Here is a 21,020-nt window from a genome sequence, read left to right as displayed (position 1 = left end):
TTTTAGACACCCAGGTGTCACTAAATAAAACTGGCCAGAGCAAGAAATACATGGGGTCATGTATCATGTAAATGCAACTAAAAGGCAGTTGTTTTTCTTTTTAAATATATAAATGATTATTTTTCTTAAACACATAATCGCAGAGCAGAGTTTACATCAGTGGGAGTTGTTCATTTACCAAAAAGCCTCAGCTGTGCAGTTATTGTATTAAACTTGAAAAATAGGCCTGGAAACCTGACAAATTGGCCTGGCATGTGTAAGACTGACAGCAAACCAGAAGAATCCAAGTATTTGTTTAATTTATTCTATGGCAGCAAAAGTGAATTTAATTTCTACAAGGAAAATGGACTAACCATACGAAGACCACGCAGAAGAATAATCCAACACTTCTAATGAGAACGACATCACTCTACAGCATCTGTCAATGTGCTTAAGAACCAAGCGTATAAAAATGAATGAGGAGCTGCACACACAGAGGGAAACCAAACCAGCAGTACACATATGAAAATTATTTTATGATTTAATTTAATTGCCCTTCAAGTGAAACAAAGGAGTCATTCCACTGAGTTGTTACTTCAGCAGACTTTAATACAATTTTAAAAGTCAGAAAATGAATATAAAAAAATAAATGAAAGGCCAGATTTTTATTTTTATCCATACTGTGTTCAGCTCACCTTGCATCGTAGCTGGAAAGAACCACAGTGATCGTGTACGTCACCACCCTCTTCCTGTTGTAGTGACTGACTCCTGTGTATTTTCCAAGAATGCCAAACAGCAGATCTGAAAAAGACACAATTATGATGCTGAAGACACAAACTGCAGCTCATTCACCTAAATATTAAAATGCTTTAAATTCAGTCCACGTGTCTTGCAAATGACTAACGTGACCAGCAATCACCCATCAGGAATAAGGAGAACACAAGAGTATTTGTTACACATGAGGAAACCCAGTTTATTATTCACGTCGCTCATAAAACTCTGATTATTGCTCTATAACCAGATCAACAGCAGCAGACAAAGGTAAACTAGCTCTGTATTATTAAGAAAGAAATTGTGGAATTTTCAAGTTCAAGTATCTTTATTGTCATTCGCATCACATGGTACACGAGGTGGAACGAAATTGAGTACTGAAGGTCCCAGTTACACCCAAAAAAAGCAAAAATATAAAGTATAAAAAGAAACAGCATACAACGATATAAGATACCGTATTTTCCAGCGTATAAGTTGCTCCGGAGTATAAGTCGGATCAGTCCAAAAAAGCTTAATGAAGAGGGAAAAACATATACAAGTCACTTGAGCGTATAAAACGCATTTATTATGAGTCACCGCTGACCTGTCGAGTTTTTATGCGTTTATTTAATGGTCAAAACAGCGTCATTTCGCCTGGACGGTGCAGCGTCATCCATTCATCCATATAACCATTGTTCCTCCGCCTGCACCAGCTGAGTGAAGCGAGTGGACGCGGGAGGACTCGCTGGTGCAGTTCTTCGAAATTTAAAGCGTCAGTCAAAAACTGTGTTCTGAATATGGGGGGGAAAAACCTGCGTAAGTCGCTTCGGCGTATAAATCGCAGGACTGACAAATCTATGCAAAAAACTGTGACTTATATGCCGGAAAATGTGGTATACACCAAGATATACACTAAACGAATGCCAAACGGTACACTAAAAGATCTAAGATATATGCTCAACACTAACAATGTAAAAATAATATGGTATATTAAACAGCAGCCCGACCATTTGGACCAGTTGGTGTGAATTATGTTGTTTACAAAAGAAAAACTAATGACTTTCCATCAGCACAATGTCAAAATACTCGATCCTACATATCTTGATGGGAAGTTATCGACTCTGGTTCTATCCTCCCGACTACCAGCAGTTCAAACTTGTCCTCCTTGGAGGACATTTGTAAATCTGAATATCTCCCACCCACAGCATACTACTGAATTAACTCCTTTTGCCATCTACAGAGGACATTTAGGGCTTTTCAATGATAGCAAATGTGAAGGTGTGGGCTTTGGTACCTTTCTCTTCCTTATGAATAATACAATATTGGACATGGACAATATTTTTCCTGGTAGTCAGGAGGCTATGAAAAAAAAACCCACCTATAAATTACTTGTGCTGGAAGGCAAAGCAAAATGCTGACCTGGCTTTGAGGAGGGGAGGTGCCTTTATTTAGTGTGTCAGTGGGTAAAGTTTTTCAAAAATTCAATAAGTGCCGAAGGAATGAGACTGCTTGTTCTGTCAGCATAAATATGGCTAATCCTTTCTCACTACTTGTGTACAGTTACTGATGGTGAATTATTCTAGATTACATCAAACAAAGCACTTCACTCTGACTTTACTTCTCAGCCTTATGTTGCATGTTGACAGACTAAAGCTTAACAAAATCCTTACCCTCAAAAATAAAATAAGTTAGAATTTACCAAAATAAAAAGACCAATGGGAGCAAAAGTTAAAGGGGAATCTTTCTACTGTTCCCGCTACTTCTAGTTTGACAATTCCTTTGATCTTTATTTTAATTCACTAATGGCGGTGTGTTTAACCCACTCTGGGTCTTTCTGATCTTTACCTCGCAGCGTTGCCGAGGTGTGCAGTCCTTTCGGTTCATGTTTCTGGATGGTCTTCAGGAGGTCAGGATCCGAGTCGAACAGCTCCCGCTGATTCTGCCAGTAGTTGCCCGGAGAGACGACCAGACAGCCATGTTCTGGCAGCACCGACTGCATCCGCCGTAACCCTGGAAACAGGTCCGTCACCTGGAGACACAGCGACTCCAGGCTGCGAATGCCAGAGCTGGAAACAAGAAGGAAGTGTTCACAAACGTTCAGAATTCAGAAACCGCAACTAAAATTTTATATAATTTCTCACAATTTTAGCTGCTACAACTCTCCAACAGTCACAGTCCAGTGAGATTCTACCTTTATTTCTTCTGTTTATGATTTAATTTCAGGTACCAAAGTAATTATCTGTTGCCTACAAGTGTGCACGTACTCACCTGTCAGTGTGGACATGGTTGCGGATCTCCTCCAGCAGACTAAAGACTTTTCCAAGAGGCGATCGAAACACATCTACCGGCACCAGGTTGCTGTCCCATGGAGACACCGCCGCCTTCACCAACACCTGCTGGATGTAGGCAACCGGAGGTCCATGGTACTACAGCACACACACACACACACACACACATCCACAGGGAAGACTTAGATGACCCAATTCTAAATAACGAAACTGAAAACATCTCCATTTTAAGGCTGTTTATTGCTTTGTGTTAGCGTTTTTTTTTTTATTATGATGTACATCTGACTATTTATTTTTTGGCCTCTATTTGTGCTTATTTTAGGTAAATTCAGGAGAGCAAACTCAAATTTAATATTAGAATTGGTTTGAGCTTTTAAAAAATAATGTAAAAGATGAATAATGTTCAGAAAAGTGGTAAAAACAAAAATGTCATGTGTATATTATGTGCCCTTTCTTCTCCTACCCAGTCAGGCCTTTCTAGGTCTCCATGAGGCTCATGAGAAGGGACGCTGTAGTCTCGCACCCCTGTGGTGAATTCCACAGGACCTGTCCCGGGCAGTGGAAGCCTCAGTAACGGATAGCTGCCAGAGACAGGACAGGGACAGAAGATAAATATCACATAGAATAGACATTTATTGTCATTGCACCTAAATACAACAACATTTGGGTTTGCTTCCCAGAGCAAAAGTAAAAACAGTATAATATATAACAAAGTTCAGTCAGGTCATCTGAATGGTTTCTTTATTTTGCCAAGACGTTTTGTTCTTCATCCAAAGGATTTCACAAATACCACACTTCCATAGTGGTAAAAAAAAAACAGTTAGCTGGTGATAAGATGGTGTCTGTGGCCCGCCCTCTCCACTGTTAACTCGTCTGGGGCAGCCATGCCAAAATGGTTCAAAGCTGAAGAAGTCCTTTGGATTAAATGCCTAAAAAAGAAAAAAGAAACCATCCAGATGACCTGACTAAACATTTGTGGATTTGTACCTGGATTATTGAGCATGAACTTTGATGTTTTGAACCATTTTGGCATGCTGGGAGTTTGTTTGTGGCTCCTCAGACTGAAGAAGTCAAGGACGAAACGTCTCAGCAAATTGGCAAGCATAACATACAGTATATTATACTGTATATACTGCATTATACTCCAGTATTATTTTTAAGTAATAAATATATATATATGTGTGTGTGTGTATATATGTATTTTTTTTTCCTGTATAAAAAGTAGTAATTACAGATTTTTAACACTCCATTTGTGCAACAGAAGCAGATTGTTATTACACAAGTTGTCCCTTATAGCACTTAGTTGTCCCTCTGGTCTGATGAGTTTTAACCAAGTTTTAAAACACAAACTACAACCTTTTGTTCAAATACATATTCTAGCAACAAAGCAGTTCACAGTACCGGTACTTTTGTAAGAACTGACTGAAAGTATGGTCACAGTAAAGCTGGGTGTTTCCAGTCTTTTGTTGCGACACTTCTGCAAAGATGAAACCTGCACCTCTGGCTTTTCTTGCTAGATGCAGTTAAATGTTCTACCTGAAAAGGCTGGCTTCCTCTTACTCCTGGAAATGGGCTGGTCCAGCTGAGCCCAACTCCAGACCAAACCACCAACTTGTCCATACATGCTCTTTGGAAACAACTTATCAGGGATGGTTGAGGGTTGATTAACACAGGAATGGAGAAACTGAGGTTTTAATGGTGAAAGGAGTATACTGGGATAGGATTCATCTTAAAAAACGCTGCACGTGATGTTTATTTTGTCTCTGCTGCAAGAAAACCATTGCAACATTTGTAGGCTTGAGAAAATCACAAACAGAGCAAACCACATGGAATATCATTTGGGCTACACGTATCACTGATTGTGTTTTTATGTTCATAACAAGATTTTGAAAATAATTTAAAAAAAAGTGGAAAAATCGTGTTAGAAATCATTTCCGTTTTGGTGGTTGTGCACGCACTGACTGAAAGTCATAAATTAGTTAAATATGCAGAGAAACCTCAGCGTCTGATAAAGTGTTTGCAGAGTCACTGGTATTGATTATTCTTAGCTGTCCGAACATACACAATGTCCATTTTGTACTCTTGTTCAAATACGTGTTCTACTTTGAACATGTGCTTGTTCGTTGAACAGAAACCTCTAACCTCGTTCCCTCCCACCCTCTACGTTTTCCCCTGCCTCTTCGACTCTCCTAGGTCACTGTACCGCCACAAAAGCTTCTTTTGTGTTTAGCCAGCCCCCCTCCTGACAGGCAGATGGAGAAACAGGCATCCCATTCTCACAGGGTCACTTTCTCACAGCCGTCTGCCCCAGTCCTGCCCCGTTGATGAGCTCTTTACCCCCCCGGTGGTCAGTTGTCCATTTGGCCATCACCCCTGCTGTAACGTGCTTATAGGACAACAAGCAGCAGGTGCATGTGTGTGTTTTAGATCGGGGATAATGCCTGCACACATGAAGCCTTGGCAAGTCTCTGACCCATGTCCTCTGTTTGGACCGGTGATTTAGCAAGAGCAGAAATTATATGTGCACGTGTTGAGTGAGTGTTTGTGCCGTGGGGTCAGCGGTGAATGGTTGTGTGTGCAGACAGCCTTGAACTGAGCCAGTCTTCTGCTTCGTTCTGCTCAATTCAGGGTTATCTGTACTACTAATACTAATAAGTTTTGTTGTTACTGCTGCGGCTTTTTGTGGAAGTCGGATAATCAGACATGGTGTCAATTTATTGTATTTCACCTTTATTTTATTTTATTACTTTTTTTTTTATTTAATCAGGGCTGCAAAATATATCTAACAAATGTATCTACTTTGCAAAATCAGCGAGCGTAAAATCAAGATTGCAAAGAACTGTCCATTATATTTCACAGTGGATCAGTTGGTAGAGATGTCAACTCAGCAAAAAGGTTGCTAGATCGAATCCCAGCTGAGGGCCTTTCTGGGTGGAGTTTGCATGTTCTCTCCGTGCATGCGTGGGTTTTCTCCAGGTACTCCGGTTTCCTCCCACAGACCAAAAACATGCATGTTAGGCTGATTGGTAACTCTAAATGGTCCCTAGGTGTGAGTGAGAGAGTGAATGGTTGTCTCGTGTGTCCCTGTGATGGACTGGAGACCTGTCCATGGTGTCCCCCGCCTCTCACACAGTGATTGCTGGATATGGGCACCAGTGAACCCCGTGACCCGAAAAGGAAGAAGCGGGTAAAGATAAATAAATAAAAAGATGGATATATTTCCATGTACCATGCTCTACAATATTAAACAAGAATATTGCAAGAATGTGCACATCACTTTCTTTTTTTAAATATTGTACAGCCCTAGTTTTGAAAGAACAAAACAAATTTGACCAACATGTTGTCCAATCCCACTCGATGAAAAAAAGTGTTTACATCTGGGCCAAAAAAATCAAACAGAGAAACTGCTGCCTTCAAACATCTCCTCCTACATGTCTCTGCGTGAGTGCAGCTACAGCGTGCGCTCCCAGGACATCATTACCTGCAGTGTTCCCTCAGTGAGGACTGAACTTGGCAAAAGGGCCTTCTCCTACTCCGCTCCCGTTTCCTGGAATATCTTCTAAAACGATCTGAAGCTCTGGACCTTGACCTCTCTAAGTGGCTTTAAGAATCTGTTATGTTCCTGGAAAAACCAACGCAGACATGTTCCTGTTCTTAGTTTTCTACATCGCCTTATAATCTGTTTTTCGTTTCATTTTTTAAATACCACTTTCTTTTTCTTTTCTTTCATTTGTTTTTGTCAATGTGTATGCTTTCGTTTATGATTGTTTATTGTTGTCATCATTCTTTGTTAAAAAAAACAAAAAAAAACAGGTCTCTCTTGTAAATGAGTCCTCGAGGCTCAATGAGACTAACCTGTATAAATAAAGGTTGAATGAATGAAATATATCATCCACCATACGAGGACGAATTTTAAAAAAAAGAAAACAAGGAAAATAATAAACAAGATTTTCCTTTAAAACATTCAAAATGTTTCTGACAGTTCTACACAAGAACACAGGAACAAAGGTTCTGTGACTTAAAAACTTTACAAAGAAGTTTTAATGGCACTTGTCCAATGCAGAAACGCAAACTGCTGCATTTCCTCACTATGATTCCATGATGGATTCCAGTTTGTTTAACTGGGAGAGCGTTAAACAAAGAGGACTCAACCCAGAATCTGAGTACACACATAAACACCACATGAGGTTTACCAGCAGGTGAGGATGCTGGCGGAGGTGAAGAGGATGATGGGTACTGGGTAGGAGGCACACAGTAGCCCGTGGCGGTAGAAGGCCACTGATATCTTCTCTCTCAGCTGCTCTCGCAGCGTCATTCTCGTGGGCGTGGTCAACTCCCGGCCATTGGGAAGAGCCGAGCGGCCGAGGGCGGCGCGCCACGGAGCATCCAGGGGCCTTAAAGAACAAACGAGCAAAGAGTTCAATAACTAATCACTTTAAAACCACACAAAATCACAATAAAAAGGTTTAGTGCTACAAATTAAAGAACCGTTTTCTTTTTCCCAACAATTAAACTCAACTTATCATTTTACATCAGGATCCATTCTTTCAGAAATCTTTGATTAGAAAGGACAAATATGGTGATAATTTTGCTTTTAACCACAAACCATATTTTTTATTATTCCATACCGTTACAAAATCTTTTGAGCGATCAGACCTTGCAACTTTCTTATAATATACCAATAAGATGGTTTTAATTCTTTACATTTACCTTCAAAATACATGAAATTTCCAACGCAGAACTGAAGATCGACTACTTTTCTTTCTCAGAACACCATAAACAAATGATCTTTTTTTCTATTCATGGTAAACACAATAAATAAATGAGTAAATGAATCAATAAATCAGCAAGTAAATAAATAAATTACTGTGCATTTTATAGTAAGATGTTGTATAATTTTACTTTCTCGCTGATTGATTATAATAAATAACTGAATAATTAGCAGATGAAAACAGCCATTAGTTTAACCTGATCGTTTTATTAGACATCGTTTTGTAAAGATTTCATGACAAAGAATGTCTTGAGATAGTTTTTTCCACTTGTGTTTTGAAAAAAGCTGATTAACGATGCGATAAAATGCTGAGAATTAAAACAAATATTCAATATAAAACAAAAGCTGCACATTTAAAAACAGTAATCTGAGAAAGTTTGTTAGTTTTGGCTAATATTAAAACCACTGATTAGACAAAGGGTTATTGACCTTTTATGCATACACTTTAGTAAAAGTTAAATCAAATAAAATCCAAAGATGCAGCAAGGTGAAGATTTTGAATAATAATTTTATCTAAAGATTACGCTCGTGAATATTTTATGTACAGGTTCCTAATATGTTCAGCGCTGCTGAAAGCGCCACACTAAAGTGTCCGAGTCTTTTAATCAATGGTAATTAGTCAACAACAGCTCCCATGAAACCCTGAAGGTGACTTTTTTTTTTTATGAGAACAGATAACTTTTCACATAATCTATATTTGATGGTGTAGATTTTTCAAAAACTTTTAAAAATCAACACGTGTGGTTTCCTGCGCTCCAGCATCAACGTGTGGCATGGAGGCTGCACAGCTGCAGAAAGAAAAGCTCTGCAGAGAGTGGTGAAGGCTGCACAGAAGATGTTGGAGTCAGTCTCCCCACCATCACTGACATCTACACCTCCAGATGCAGGAAGAGGGCCACCTGCATCATGAAGGACCTCACTCACCCAGCACACACACTTTAGACTCGTGTTCGTGCTGCTGTTTGGCGTATTGCTTTTATGCTATTAGTGCTTAGTGTATTTTTAGTTTATGTTTTTCTTCGTTCATATCTTAGATCTTATTACCGTTTTTCTTTTACATTTTATTGTTGGGTGTAACTGGGACCCCGTGGACACAATTTCATTCCGCGAACGACAATAAAGAAACTCTGACTGCACATCTTGCACCAAAAGACTTCTTCAGACTATTTCACTGAAGAAGTCTTTTGGATAAAAGACGAAACTTTTCACCAAAGAAGAATTCATCCAGAGGACCTGACTCAATCTTGTGAGATTCATCTACCTGGATTATTGAGCAGCATCAGGACTCGTTAAGCTAACATCGTCATGTTTTCAAAGTATAAAGTTCTTAAGTGCAACACAAACTGTAGCCACGAGCACTTTCTCATTTTCCATCATCTTATCAAGGTGAGTCTTGTTCACCATCTCCATAAATAAAGTCACACATCAGCTCTGTCCTTGACACCAAACGAGTTGCACCCTCGAAGCATTAGCACGCACGCTGTTGACTAAAAACACAGTTTTTCCTTCGGAGAAGCTCACACTGCCGTCACGTGCTAGACAACACACAACCCTTTCAGATGCCCAAAAGGTGTGGGCACATTCCCAACTGAAGAAAACTTCCCACTTAAACCCGTCGTGCTGGAGGAAAAAACAACTCGTGCTTTCCTCATTTTCCTGGAAGACGGTGTTTATTTCCATGTAGGTGGGAAAGCCATAAGAGAAGTTGGCCAATAGTCTTAGTTGTTATTGAGATGCTCAAATAAAAACACACTAGTGTTGAAAAGAGTTCATTCTTAATATTAATTCTTAGTAACATTTTATTGGTGAATTGGAGAGTGCATGTGTTTTTGACTTTCTTGGGAAATGCAAACAACCAGAACTGGTTAAGAATTGAATAACCCATCAGCTTCACACCGTGAAGATTTCAAAGAACATGTGGTTTGTATTTTCCATCAGGAAGCCTTAAATCAGTGCTGAACACAGCTGCCCCGTTTTCTCTTGAGTGACTGTTAATCTTTGATTAATGAGCCAATCTGTAGCCACGGCAGACATTTTACAGATAATACATTAGAATAAACGGTTACAAACTAGGGGTGCACCGATTGCAGTTTTCTGGCCGATCACCGATTTCTAAAAAGTCTGAGCCGCCAATTACGACTTTGGCCGATATTGATATTGTTTTATAAGCGACAATGTCAGGTGTTATAAGGTCACAATGCACCATCAATTTTCTAATCTTATTTAATCGAAAAACATACCCTTGAACAACATCCTAGAAACAATACAAACTCGTTTTAACTGGCCAAGAGGTGGTGCTCTGAAACATAAATGAAGTTCATAAAATTGTTGTTAAAACTAAAAAAATTGGCATGGATGTGTCAAACTTTTTTAACAAATAAATAACTGAAAAGTGGGGCGTGCAATATTATTCGTCCCCCTTGCGTTAATACTTTGCAGCGCCGCCTTTTGCTGCAGTTCCAGCTGCAAGTCTCTTGGGGTTTGTCTCCATCAGTTTTGAACATGGAGACACTGAAGTTCTGCCCATTCTTCCTGCAGAACAGCTGGAGCTCAGTGAGGTTGGATGGAGAGCGTTTGTGAACAGCAGTCTTCAGCTCTTTCCACAGATTCTCGATTGGATTCAGGTCTGGACTTTGACTTGGCCGTTCCAACACCTGGATACGTTTATTTGTGAACCATTCCATTGTAGATTTGTCTTCATGTTTTGGATCATTGTCTTGTTGGAAGATAAATCTCCGTCCCAGTCTCAAGTCTCTTGCAGACTCAAACAGGTTTTCCAGAATGGTCCTGTATTTGGCTCCATCCATCTTCCCATCAATTCTGACCATCTTCCCTGTCCCTGCTGACAAAAAGAAGGCCCACACCATGATGCTGCCACCACCATGTTTGACAGTGGGGATGGTGTGTTCAGGGTGATGAGATGTGTTGCTTTTACGTCAAACATATCGTTTTGCATTGTGGCCAAACAGTTGGATTTTGGTTTCATGTGACCAGAGCACCTTCTTCCACATGTTTGGTGTCTCCCAGGTGCTTGTGTCAAACTTTAAACAACTTTTTATGGATATCTTTGAGAAATGGCTTTCTTCTTGCCACTCTTCCATAAAGGCCAGATTTGTGCAGTGTACGACTGATTGTTGTCCTATGGACAGACTCTCCCACCTCAGCTGTAGATCTCTGCAGTTCATCCAGAGTGATCATGGGCCTCTTGGCTGCATCTCTGATCAGTCTTCTCCTTGTTCCAGATGAAAGTTCAGAGGGACGGCCGGGTCTTGGTAGATTTGCAGTGGTCTGATACTCCTTCCATTTCAATTTGATTGCTTGCACAGTGCTCCTTGGGATGTTTAAAGCTTGGGAAATCTTTTTGTATCCAAATCCGGCTTTAAACTTCTCTACAACAGTATCTCGGACCTGCCTGGTGTGTTCCTTGGTCTTCATGATGCTCTCTGTGGTTTGAACAGAACCCTGAGTTTATCACAGAGCAGGTGCATTTATATGGAGACTTGACTACACACAGGTGGATTCTATTGATCATCATCAGTCATTTGGGACAACATTGGATCATTCATAGATCCTCACTGAACTTCTGGAGTGAGTTTGTTGCACTGAAAGTAAAGGGGCCCAATAATATTGCACGCCCCACTTTTCAGTTTTTTATTTGTTAAAAAAGTTTGACACATCCAATAAATTTCATTCCACTTCACGATTGTGTCCCACTTGTTGTTGATTCTTCACAAAAAAATAAAATTTTATATCTTATGTATTTTATGTTTATGTTTGAAGCCTGAAATGTGGCAAAAGGTTGAAAAGTTCAAGGGGGCCGAATACTTTCACAAGGATCTGTATCAGCCGATTTCCGCTTTCCCAAAATTAAGGAAATCGGGGCTGATAAATCGGACGGACGATTTATTGGTGCACCCCATTACAAACTGCAGCATTTTAATTAAATATTAAAAATATATAATAAGACACTAAATAATGGGCCTGTTGCAATAAAACAATTAATCAATTAATCACATGACAAATTAAAATTATCAACCTCATTTTCATTTCTCGGCTTTATCGTTTCTTCGTGTCTCTCTTTCTACTGAAGACACTGGACGACAAAAGACTCAACTCCGGTGCTCTTCACTGAACCCTCCCTTTCTCTTTAAAATCCATTTTAACCGATCCAAAATCACGTTTTTGGATCGGTAAAAGCAGATAAGCCGAGAAGCTAAGCTGCAAGCTAAGCTAACAGGCCGACCTCGGGAAAAAAACTCCGTCTTGTCGAAGCACCAAAATTCACGGTTGAAACTCGTGCCTTCATGTTAAAAGTTGTTTTTCTCTGCAAAAAGAAGCTGAGAACTTGTTTACTGATTTTTTTTATTAAAAGCTTTGTGTGAAAAATGTTATGCTAAAGAGCTCAAACCACACCGAGCCGCCACCATTTTGAGAACCAAAGAGAGACAGCCCATGCCACGTCAAGGAGCCTCCCTCACATTTTTCTTACAGAGACACGCTGCTCGCTCCCTCACTATCCATCCTTTGGTTCTAACAGTCTTATACCACCATTTGGTGGTCAAAAAATGTACTACGTGCAAAACAAATTAACCAACATTTCTTCTTCACTTTGACAATAATTACTAATTATTGTCAAATTTCAAACAATATTATCGTTTATCACAATAATTTCTGAGACAATTAATCGACCAGCAAAATTTGTTATCGTTCCAGGCCTACTAAATAATACAGTTGTATTTAACATTTTATGTGAAATAACAGATTGATTACAAAAAGCACTGCAGGTTAAAGTTGTTTCTTAAAACAAGACCTTGCTCACTTCCATCGCTCTCTGCTTGAGACCAAACCGAACACTGATACGTGAACTTGAACACAGCGTGAAATCTTTGCCTTTAGGGTGGTTCACCTCACTTCAAACAAAGACCTTTCCCATATCAACTCAATGCCCCGCTAACGTCTCTGCTCAGTCAGTTCTTGTCTCTTTGCTCACAAAGCAAACAGTCAGGGAGCTGAATTTGAGCGTTTGCAGACTTTCCCAATGCAAATACTCCTGCAGCTAAATCCCAGCAGCATTTCACTCCGTTGAGTTTAATTATCTTTCTTTTTGTAAACGACGACAGTTTAACCAGTTAATCGCGCCCCAGCACATCAGCCACTGTGTCGATCACAAAAGACCGTACCTGCTGATGGGAGACCAGTTTATCTCTCGGGATCCCACCTGTTTACGTCCCTTGAAAGCAGCAGCGCTTGGTTTTTTTAGCTCAACCTGCGTCTTGTGGTTGACACAGTGTTCCCTTCTTGGTTCAGGCAGAGAGAGCGATTGCTTGGCTTGTCCCCCCGGGAGCAACGGAAACATCCCCTGGGAGAAAATCTCCTCAGGAGTCTCTTGATCTGCTGTTATAAATACACTATACAGTAAACACAGCAACAGAGAGCTTGCACAATGGGCTCACAAAAGCCAACGGAGGCGTTTGAAGCGCAGTCCTTTTAGTCTTGGTTTCCGTAGGGGTGTCGAGCCAGGTTCTGGTCTTGCTCACGGTCAAGCCAGGAATTCATTAAAAAAAAAAAAAAACTCTGAATGAAAACCTCCATCTCTCTGCGGTTAGTCCAGTTCAGGGTGACGTTGGTGCAGCTGCAAGGCCTGATTTGGCAAAGGCTCAGCAGCATCTCCGTCAGTAAACTAATCCGAGATTGAGCTGATCGGAAACTCTACAAGCAGAGTGCAGGCTCTGCGGCCACCCTCCCACCGCTTCCCTCCTCCTCTGGTCACAGACTTCAGTCTTTTACGCCCGTCGCAGGAAGCCCAGTCATTCATGCCTTAACAGCACGGCAGGGTTGATGGAGGCTTTGCAACACAGAACAAAAAACCTACACAGTCAGAGTGGAAAATGACCAGCAGCAACAAGCTAAGCAGCAGCCTCTTGGACTGGTGAATTTCTCTGCAGGTGATTATTTAGAAAAGCTATTCTGGTGGGATTTTTTTTAGACTGGTACGACTGGGGGCAATAAAAAAAAAAACTATTGAAACACATTAAACTTAAATGTAAATCTGGAGTGCGGCAAGAAAAGTTTTTCAGTCAAAAGCTTGCCCCATAAAAAGCCAGCTCACCTTCTTGCAAAAACCTGATAACAATTATCCACACTGCAAGATTAGCTTAATTTAAAATAAGCCTAATCAGATGCCTTGGAGATTAAATTAAAGATTTCAAAAAGGCATCTGTATAACTGTGAGCGCAATAGCGTAACGATTGCCTCCACTTTAAGTGACTTTTGTTTGAATATGAAATCTTGAAAAAGCAAAGGCAAAACGCTTACCTCTTTTCAATCTTTGCTAAAATATCCAACCTGAAAGCCCCTCTGGACTTTAGAGATTCCAGCGGCATAATCAGCTACTTTATGTTTCGTGCAAAGCACTCACTGCACAGCCAAAAGCAAAACTACCAACATTCCAGAGCGCTTCAGACTGCATCCATTCTTTGTAACATAACGGCATCGAAATTCAGCGACATGGTTGCATAAATCTGAAGCATGCGCCGCTGATCAGCAGAGACCAGCTCAATGTGAATGGGCTGTTAACGCTGATGACAGAAAGCCTCTGTTAATCAGTAACCGTGTTGTAATAACTAATGATGTGAAAGAGGCAGACTACTTCCACGCTTGAATTTCTTACTATATCCTCCACGAGGCAGGAAAAACAGCCACTCTAAATAAATGAATTTTCATGACGCAGACATTATCATCTGTGTAAATCCACAGTGCATTTACAACCTGAAGTGTATGAGCGCTATCTGAAAGGTGAAATGCATTTCCCAAGACGAGGAGTACATGCTGGGACGGTGGCGCTGATGTAACCTTGTTGCAACATCACCTACAAGAAACAAGCAATGACAAAGACATGAAAACAGGCATGTCCAGAGCTACTGTTCCAACTGATCAGCTCCAAAACTGCCTCTTCATTGGGCTTCAAGATTTATTTTAAGCATCAAAGAGAAACAAGAAAAAGCCAAACAGAACACACATAAGACTGTCATCCATCAGAGGTCTGACTCTTTACTACTTTGATTAAAAAAAATTAAAAAAGAAAACTGAGTTAATCAGAAAATAAAACAATTATAGATGTGCAGCTCCAAAAATAGGTGATAAAAATAAATGAACAGCGTTGTCTTGTCATCGTTACCTGTGAGACACCACAGAAAAGTGCACAAATCAACCTTATCCTGCTACAATTAAAAGTTGTCTCCTGCGTGTTTCATCATCTTCTCGGAACCTGAACTGGACTTGTCAAAGCACCAAGCTAAAGGCTAACACTGCTAGCAAACTGCTAACGTTAGCTTCCCTGTGAACATGCGTTTCTGTTAATGGGATTTTTTTTTACTTAAATTGCTTAAAGTAAAAGAAAACAGGGACACCGAAGTCCAAACCTAATTCGACGAGGCTCTGGTGAACCTAGAAAAATGTGTTTTAAAAACAGTTCTTGAGGAAATTACCATCATTCGTTAGCATAAACCAAGTAGTGAGACGTTCAGGGTGTAAGGGTACACCGACCAAATCAAAGTGTTGCCTGACAAAGACACAGCACACCAACAAGCAGATTATCTTTATAATAAAGAGAATACACAACAACCGCTCTTGTGCTTCACACAAAGCTAAAGCTACAGCAGCTGATGCAAGCGGGTTATTAGCTTCTCTGTTCATACTTGCCTGGACAAACTTCAGGATTCCGTCGAATATCCGTGTCAGTGTGGGTCGTCCTGGATAAAATGGCGATAAACCGCCTTATTAGTCCTTATTTGCAGGTTAACTCCGCAAAAGTCATGGTGACAGGCAGAGACATGGAAAGAGCGCACGAAAAAAACTACAGGTTGTCAAATCCTAGCGAGACTTCTTCTCCTTTTCGACCTCTCACCCCTTCGACAAAGTGGAGCGCTGCGTCACAGCGCCCTCTAGCGGACACAACCTGCCATGACACGTCGCTGTGTTTGAACAGATGGCTGTTTTTTTTGTTTTGTTTTCTTTATTAAAGCAAATGACAAGTATACAACAAACAAAAGGCTGGAGTAAACAGAAGAACACAACACTTACATGAACAAACAACCAGGGGTGTGTTTTTTAAAACAAATATTTGCAAAGATTTACATACAGAAATTGCCCTAAGGGCCTTTTTGTTGCTAGAGTCTGTTATTAACGTTACATATAATTCCACATCCTTAATAAAATGAATAAAGCATGGCGTTTTGTTAGTAAATTTACATTTATGAATGAAAAATGTGGCCAAAAGAATTAGCAAGTTTATTATTAAAAAAAAGCATTTAGCATCCTTTCTGGGGAATCTAGAAAAACAAATTAAAACATTTTCCCAACGTAAGTAAAAATTCCTTAAAATATGGTTATTAATAATAAACCTGGTAAACTCCGTCCAAAACCTGCGTGTGAAAGGGCAGAGCCAAAAAAGATGCGTCACGGTTTCTGGAAGGTCACCACAAAAACTACAATCAATATTTATGTCTCTCTTAAATTTGATCATATAATGTTTAGCGGGGTAAATTTTTTGAAGAATTTTTAATTAAACTTACTTCACCTTATTTATAATTAAATATTTATGGGGAGTCATGCAGACTGTCTGTCCAGATGTCCGACAGATGTTTAAACCTAAAACAAAAAAAAAAGCCATTTCTACCCATTAAAAATGTACACAGTCGCAAATTTGAAGTTTAAATACTTTTTCCCAGGTCCCTCTTTCACATGAGATCTTGATCTCAAAGGGGTTTTCTGGATAAATAAAGGAAATTAAACATAAATATTAAGAAAATGAAATAAAGATAACACAACTAATAAAAAGTTATTTTTTTTATTTCAGACAGACATTTCACCAACAAAACATAATAATAAAGACTTTCATGTTTCTAAGTGTAAATACAATATCTTATTATTAAATACACATACTCAATTTTAAAATACTCAAATACAAGTAAATACTCCACTTTTTTGGTGACTGAGTCTGAAAAGGAGTATGATGAAGTTTAACTTATATAATCATACCCCTTTTCCATTCTTTAATTCATAGCATAAATAGTCTTCCTGTTGCCAGTATGCTTTCCAAAAATAATAATAATAAAATAAAATGTAATAATAATAATAACTATAATACTAATTTCTGGACCAGATGAAAGCAATGCATACACACATAGATATATACATACACATGTACCTGCATAAATACATAGATAATATATACCTATTTACACACACACACATACACAAACCAGCACCCAATATCAAACTGTAGTACTTTAAATATAAACAGGCTTATAAAAGTATTTTTATCGTCAGCAACTTGCCTGAAGTTTGTTAAAAATGTAAAAGTTTCAGGTGGACTTCAGAGAAGGATCACGCTGGATGTCTGCAAGTTAAAATAACGAACAGAACAGCTATTAGCACCATCTGATCCTTTTATTTTCAGTTTATTAACACTTTTACAAACTTCACCGTTCTGATAAGTACATAAATGTCCGTGTTTTATTTAGTCAGAACTTCCAAGGTGGTTGTAGACCCCTGGTGTAAATGAATGTTTAAATAATCACATTTACCTTTAGCACTTTGAAAACATCTCTCAAAAACATTTTTAAATCTGAACGTTTTAGGACTTTATTAGAAGTTTATCACAAAGACATTTTTTCCCATCATGCCAAGCTGTTTAACGAACCTCAAAACTTATTTTATGCACAAACGGTGTCTCCTAGAGTCGTCAGCTGACATCTTGGCATACTGTGCTGCGATGGGTTATCTGAACTAGGAACTGGTTTATCTGCTGTAAACAGATCGTTCACAGCTGACATTTTGTTTCTTCTGACCTCCGTTCGTCCAATTTCCCAAATTTTACTTAAAACTACTGCGCATCATGTTGAGACACGCCACGTTAGCATGCTCACACGTTCTGTTAGCATACATGTTCAGGTAACGAGTTTAGGTTCTTTATAAATTAAAACGCAGCGAGTGATTCGGACATCTTGAAGCAGGACGTCAGACACAGCCAGCCAAACGCAGCGCGATCGTCCCACGGCCGCCGTGACACTGAAACAGCTGCTGCTACATCTGGATGAGCCGACGGTGAGAGTCAAATTAGAGAACAGCGCTGGAGGTCCCTCGGGCAAAGAAGGAGGCTCCTTTATCGTGGACTTTGTACTGGAAGAGTTTATTCTGGGCGAGCTGCCCTTCGCCTCGTCTCCTCCAACAGACTTCCACCTGAAAAACAAGGAGCATAAAACTTTGAATGGAAAATTTCAACTTAATGAATGTCACTTTTATGTAAAGGAAAACAAAGAAAATAACATTAAATGAAAACCTAACGCTACATTTTGTTGCAACAGCTGCACAATTTGCAGCGATAACTATAAAACAGCAAATGATACAAACTTTATTGTGCAGATTAAACGCACTCGTTTCGTTCGTGTTCAGTTCATCGAGTTAAAACGTGACGGGATTCACTGGAGGGACAGGAGCCATAACCAGAAGAAAGGAAAACCGGTCTCATTTCACGCAGATTTCATCTTATTTATCTCAACGTGAATATAATCCGACCGTAATTTAAGCTAACAACGTAACCCGTTAAAATTAAAATTAGCCTATAGAGCTGATGTCATCCCCGTTATTGAATGGACTCGTAGACATTAGCTTCTGTGGCATGTTCTGTGCTGAATCGTGCTACAGCTTAGCACAAATTATTCAATATTAAACGCTGGTATGTAATATTGTATTCATGTAATATTTACAGTGTAGAATAATATTATATAGTTGAGTATTTTCAGGTTTCCATTACACAAACCTGACCCGCTGAGAAGACGGTTAGCCAATAAATCAGTAGAGACGAGTTTTATCCCTCGACAAATCACAGGGTCTGCTGTGAACGTTTTGTAAGCGTCGACTACAGAACAGGTAAATAACAACAAATATTTGTTACTCCAGCACTGTTACGCAATATATGCAACTTCTGAGTCGTGTGTTATTTACTGAGCACGATTACTTATGGAAGAGATCCTCGTGTATCATGTAGTTGTTTCACATGATCCTTGAATGACATTAATATTAATTACCAGTTCTATTAATTTATTGTAAAAAGGTTACAAATAATTTGTGACAGATCCAGTTGGGTTTGCCGTCAATCGAATAGACGTGCTGCGAGCCGCTGCCGTCTTTAATCCTCCACGACGCCTCAGATGTGAGCAGCGGACGTCTCGTTGTCTTATTTAACTGCAAGGTTCAGTTAGAAAACATAAATCATGATTATTTAAAGTAAAACACAGATTGAATCACTGGTCCCACACCTGTCCGTGTATGTCCTTGCAGTAGCCGGTGGGGAGACCCTGAACATGGAGAGCGAGGCTACACTGGAGGGACAGACCCTTCCGGAGCCACTCCGAACCTTCATCTCCATCCTCCTCTTCGTCCCCATTGCAGCGTACTAGCATCACCATGTTCCCCTGTGGTCATAAAGAAGTCAGTTAATTATTAAAAGACACCAAAAAAGGTTGAATCATGTCATCTGGACTTCGTTTTTTTTGTTAAAAAGAAACGTTTCGCCCCTCATCCAAGAGGCTTCGTCAGTCTGAGGCCTAGCCATCTGGTATTACCCAGAAGCCACCCTGACTCTTGTGTTTCAAGCCTGCATGCCTCAGATACCCCTGAAGTCTGGCCTTTTCACTAATGGTTTCAAAAACACAAAGTTTGTTTTCTCAGTCATCCAGGTATATAACAACAAAAAAGGTTGAATCATGTCATCTGGACTCACGAAGCCTCTTGGATGAGGGGCGAAACGTTTCTTTTTAACAAAAAAACGAAGTCCAGATGACATGATTCAACCTTTTTTGTTGTTATATACCTGGATGACTGAGAAAACAAACTTTGTATTAAAAGACACGTTTTGAATAAAAGGCCGTTACTGAAAGTCAAACCTGTAGTTGAGAGCAGACGGTGGCTCTGCAGTAATGGCTGAAGTCCAGCACGGCTCCGGTGCGGACCCCCAGGCTCAGCAGTACGCTGAGGTCGTCCACCAGCAACACAGGTGGTCCCCACTCCTCTGCCCCGCCCGAACCAGTCAGACTGGATCGAACAAACTCGTAAAGGCTCCGCAGGCCGACGCCAGGATCCCTGCGAGCAAAGAGATAAAAACAGGAGAGGGGAATAATCCAAAATGAAACATCGGGTAATGTTTACAACACAACGATAATCAAACTGTGTCACGCGTCTGGACCTGAGGAAGCTCATGGCTCGACTCGTGAAGTCGTTGTCACGTGGAACCAGAATCGACAGGGACTCATTTAGTCCTTCAAGAAATATCAGCTGGCCTTTCTCCTTCGCTTCTGTTAAACTGACACCCTGAAAACACACGGTTCAAATTAAATGTTACAACAACAAAAAAAGCACCACGTTATAATTTTTACTTACACAAAGGTAAAAATGAAGGTAGTCACCAGTCTTTGACTGACTGCACTGTAGTGGCAAAAGGACTGCACCAGCCCCAGAAAACAGACTCTGCAGCGGGCTGGGACACAGATCAGACCTCGGTTAGAACCACAGAACGGCACCAGCTTCTCTGGGTCCTGGCAGCTGCATCAACTCACCTCGCAGGTAGAAAGAAAGGAAGTGGTTCACGAGAAAAGAGGCGTCACTCTGTCTGTCAGAAACCAGGACAAATTCTCCCTGGTGGCAGAACAACGGATGACTTTGTTTTTAATGTCAAAGAAACTTGCATTAGCTTACTGCAGACACAGAACCTTCATATGACATATGACATCATGTAGCAGTGATGTCAGAGGCGGTCTGAGGTGCAGAATGAGCTCCTACCTGCGTGAAGCTGTCGGGAGAGGCGTTCAGGATGCTGTTGAGCTCTGTAAACATGGTGCTAACACACCTGGCTAAGCTAGCTAATCGTAAACAACACAAATAAAACTTTTTTGTATCAAAAAAATGCGTCTGGAAAATAATACTGTAATACATAAACCTCAGTTTGGCGCATTCGTCACTTAAACGTGACGGAAACTTTTATAAATTTAAAATGGCAATAACTTCCATTGATGCTAACGCTGCACGGTGGAGTGACGTAGGCGATCGGGTGAACAAAGATATGTCTATAGATACGATGTCTCACTACAAACCGTTTGTCAAAATCAAATAAATATCCTGATGCGTGCTCAATAATCCAGGTGGATGCATCACTACTCTCCTAATTTAATTAG

The 21,020-nt window shown here is 40.1% G+C and overlaps 2 protein-coding genes across 2 annotated transcripts in view; both read right to left on the bottom strand.

Moving 5' to 3' along the window:
• LOC119409262 (SREBF chaperone) overlaps positions 1–12,999 on the bottom strand; it is a 38,835-nt gene extending 25,836 nt beyond the window's left edge. The window contains exons 1-6 of the mRNA XM_037676118.1: positions 12,969–12,999; positions 7,211–7,411; positions 3,481–3,598; positions 2,998–3,155; positions 2,575–2,795; positions 675–780 (exon numbers count right to left, since the gene is read on the bottom strand). Of these exons, the coding sequence (XP_037532046.1) occupies positions 675–780; positions 2,575–2,795; positions 2,998–3,155; positions 3,481–3,598; positions 7,211–7,332 (725 nt within the window). The 5' untranslated portion in view covers positions 7,333–7,411; positions 12,969–12,999. The remainder of the gene's footprint in view (positions 1–674; positions 781–2,574; positions 2,796–2,997; positions 3,156–3,480; positions 3,599–7,210; positions 7,412–12,968) is intronic.
• A 4,887-nt stretch (positions 13,000–17,886) lies between these two features.
• Positions 17,887–20,682, bottom strand: elp6 (elongator acetyltransferase complex subunit 6). Its single transcript, XM_037676752.1, has 7 exons — positions 20,629–20,682; positions 20,406–20,484; positions 20,256–20,326; positions 20,036–20,160; positions 19,737–19,932; positions 19,110–19,265; positions 17,887–18,030 (listed from the first exon to the last, which is right to left on the bottom strand). Exons 1-7 carry the CDS (start codon positions 20,680–20,682, stop codon positions 17,908–17,910), a joined length of 804 nt encoding a protein of 267 aa, XP_037532680.1. The 3' UTR covers positions 17,887–17,907.
• Between the last annotated feature and the right edge of the window lie 338 nt (positions 20,683–21,020).

The sequence above is a fragment of the Nematolebias whitei genome, chromosome 5, assembly GCF_014905685.2.
Source record: "Nematolebias whitei isolate Nwh7 chromosome 5, NemWhi1, whole genome shotgun sequence".
In the NCBI taxonomy this organism is placed as follows: domain Eukaryota; kingdom Metazoa; phylum Chordata; class Actinopteri; order Cyprinodontiformes; family Rivulidae; genus Nematolebias; species Nematolebias whitei.
This window is presented reverse-complemented; position numbering and strand designations above follow the sequence as displayed.

Bases quoted from the DNA above. Each gene is read 5' to 3' on its own strand.
- elp6 (XM_037676752.1), bottom strand. From the start codon at position 20,682: ATGTTTACAGAGCTCAACAGCATCCTGAACGCCTCTCCCGACAGCTTC. The intron at 20,161-20,255 runs GTGACTACCTTC...GTGTGTTTTCAG, and splicing joins GTGCAGTCAGTCAAAGACTG to GGTGTCAGTTTAACAGAAGC. The intron at 19,266-19,736 runs GTTTGACTTTCA...TTATGACCACAG, and splicing joins CCGTCTGCTCTCAACTACAG to GGGAACATGGTGATGCTAGT.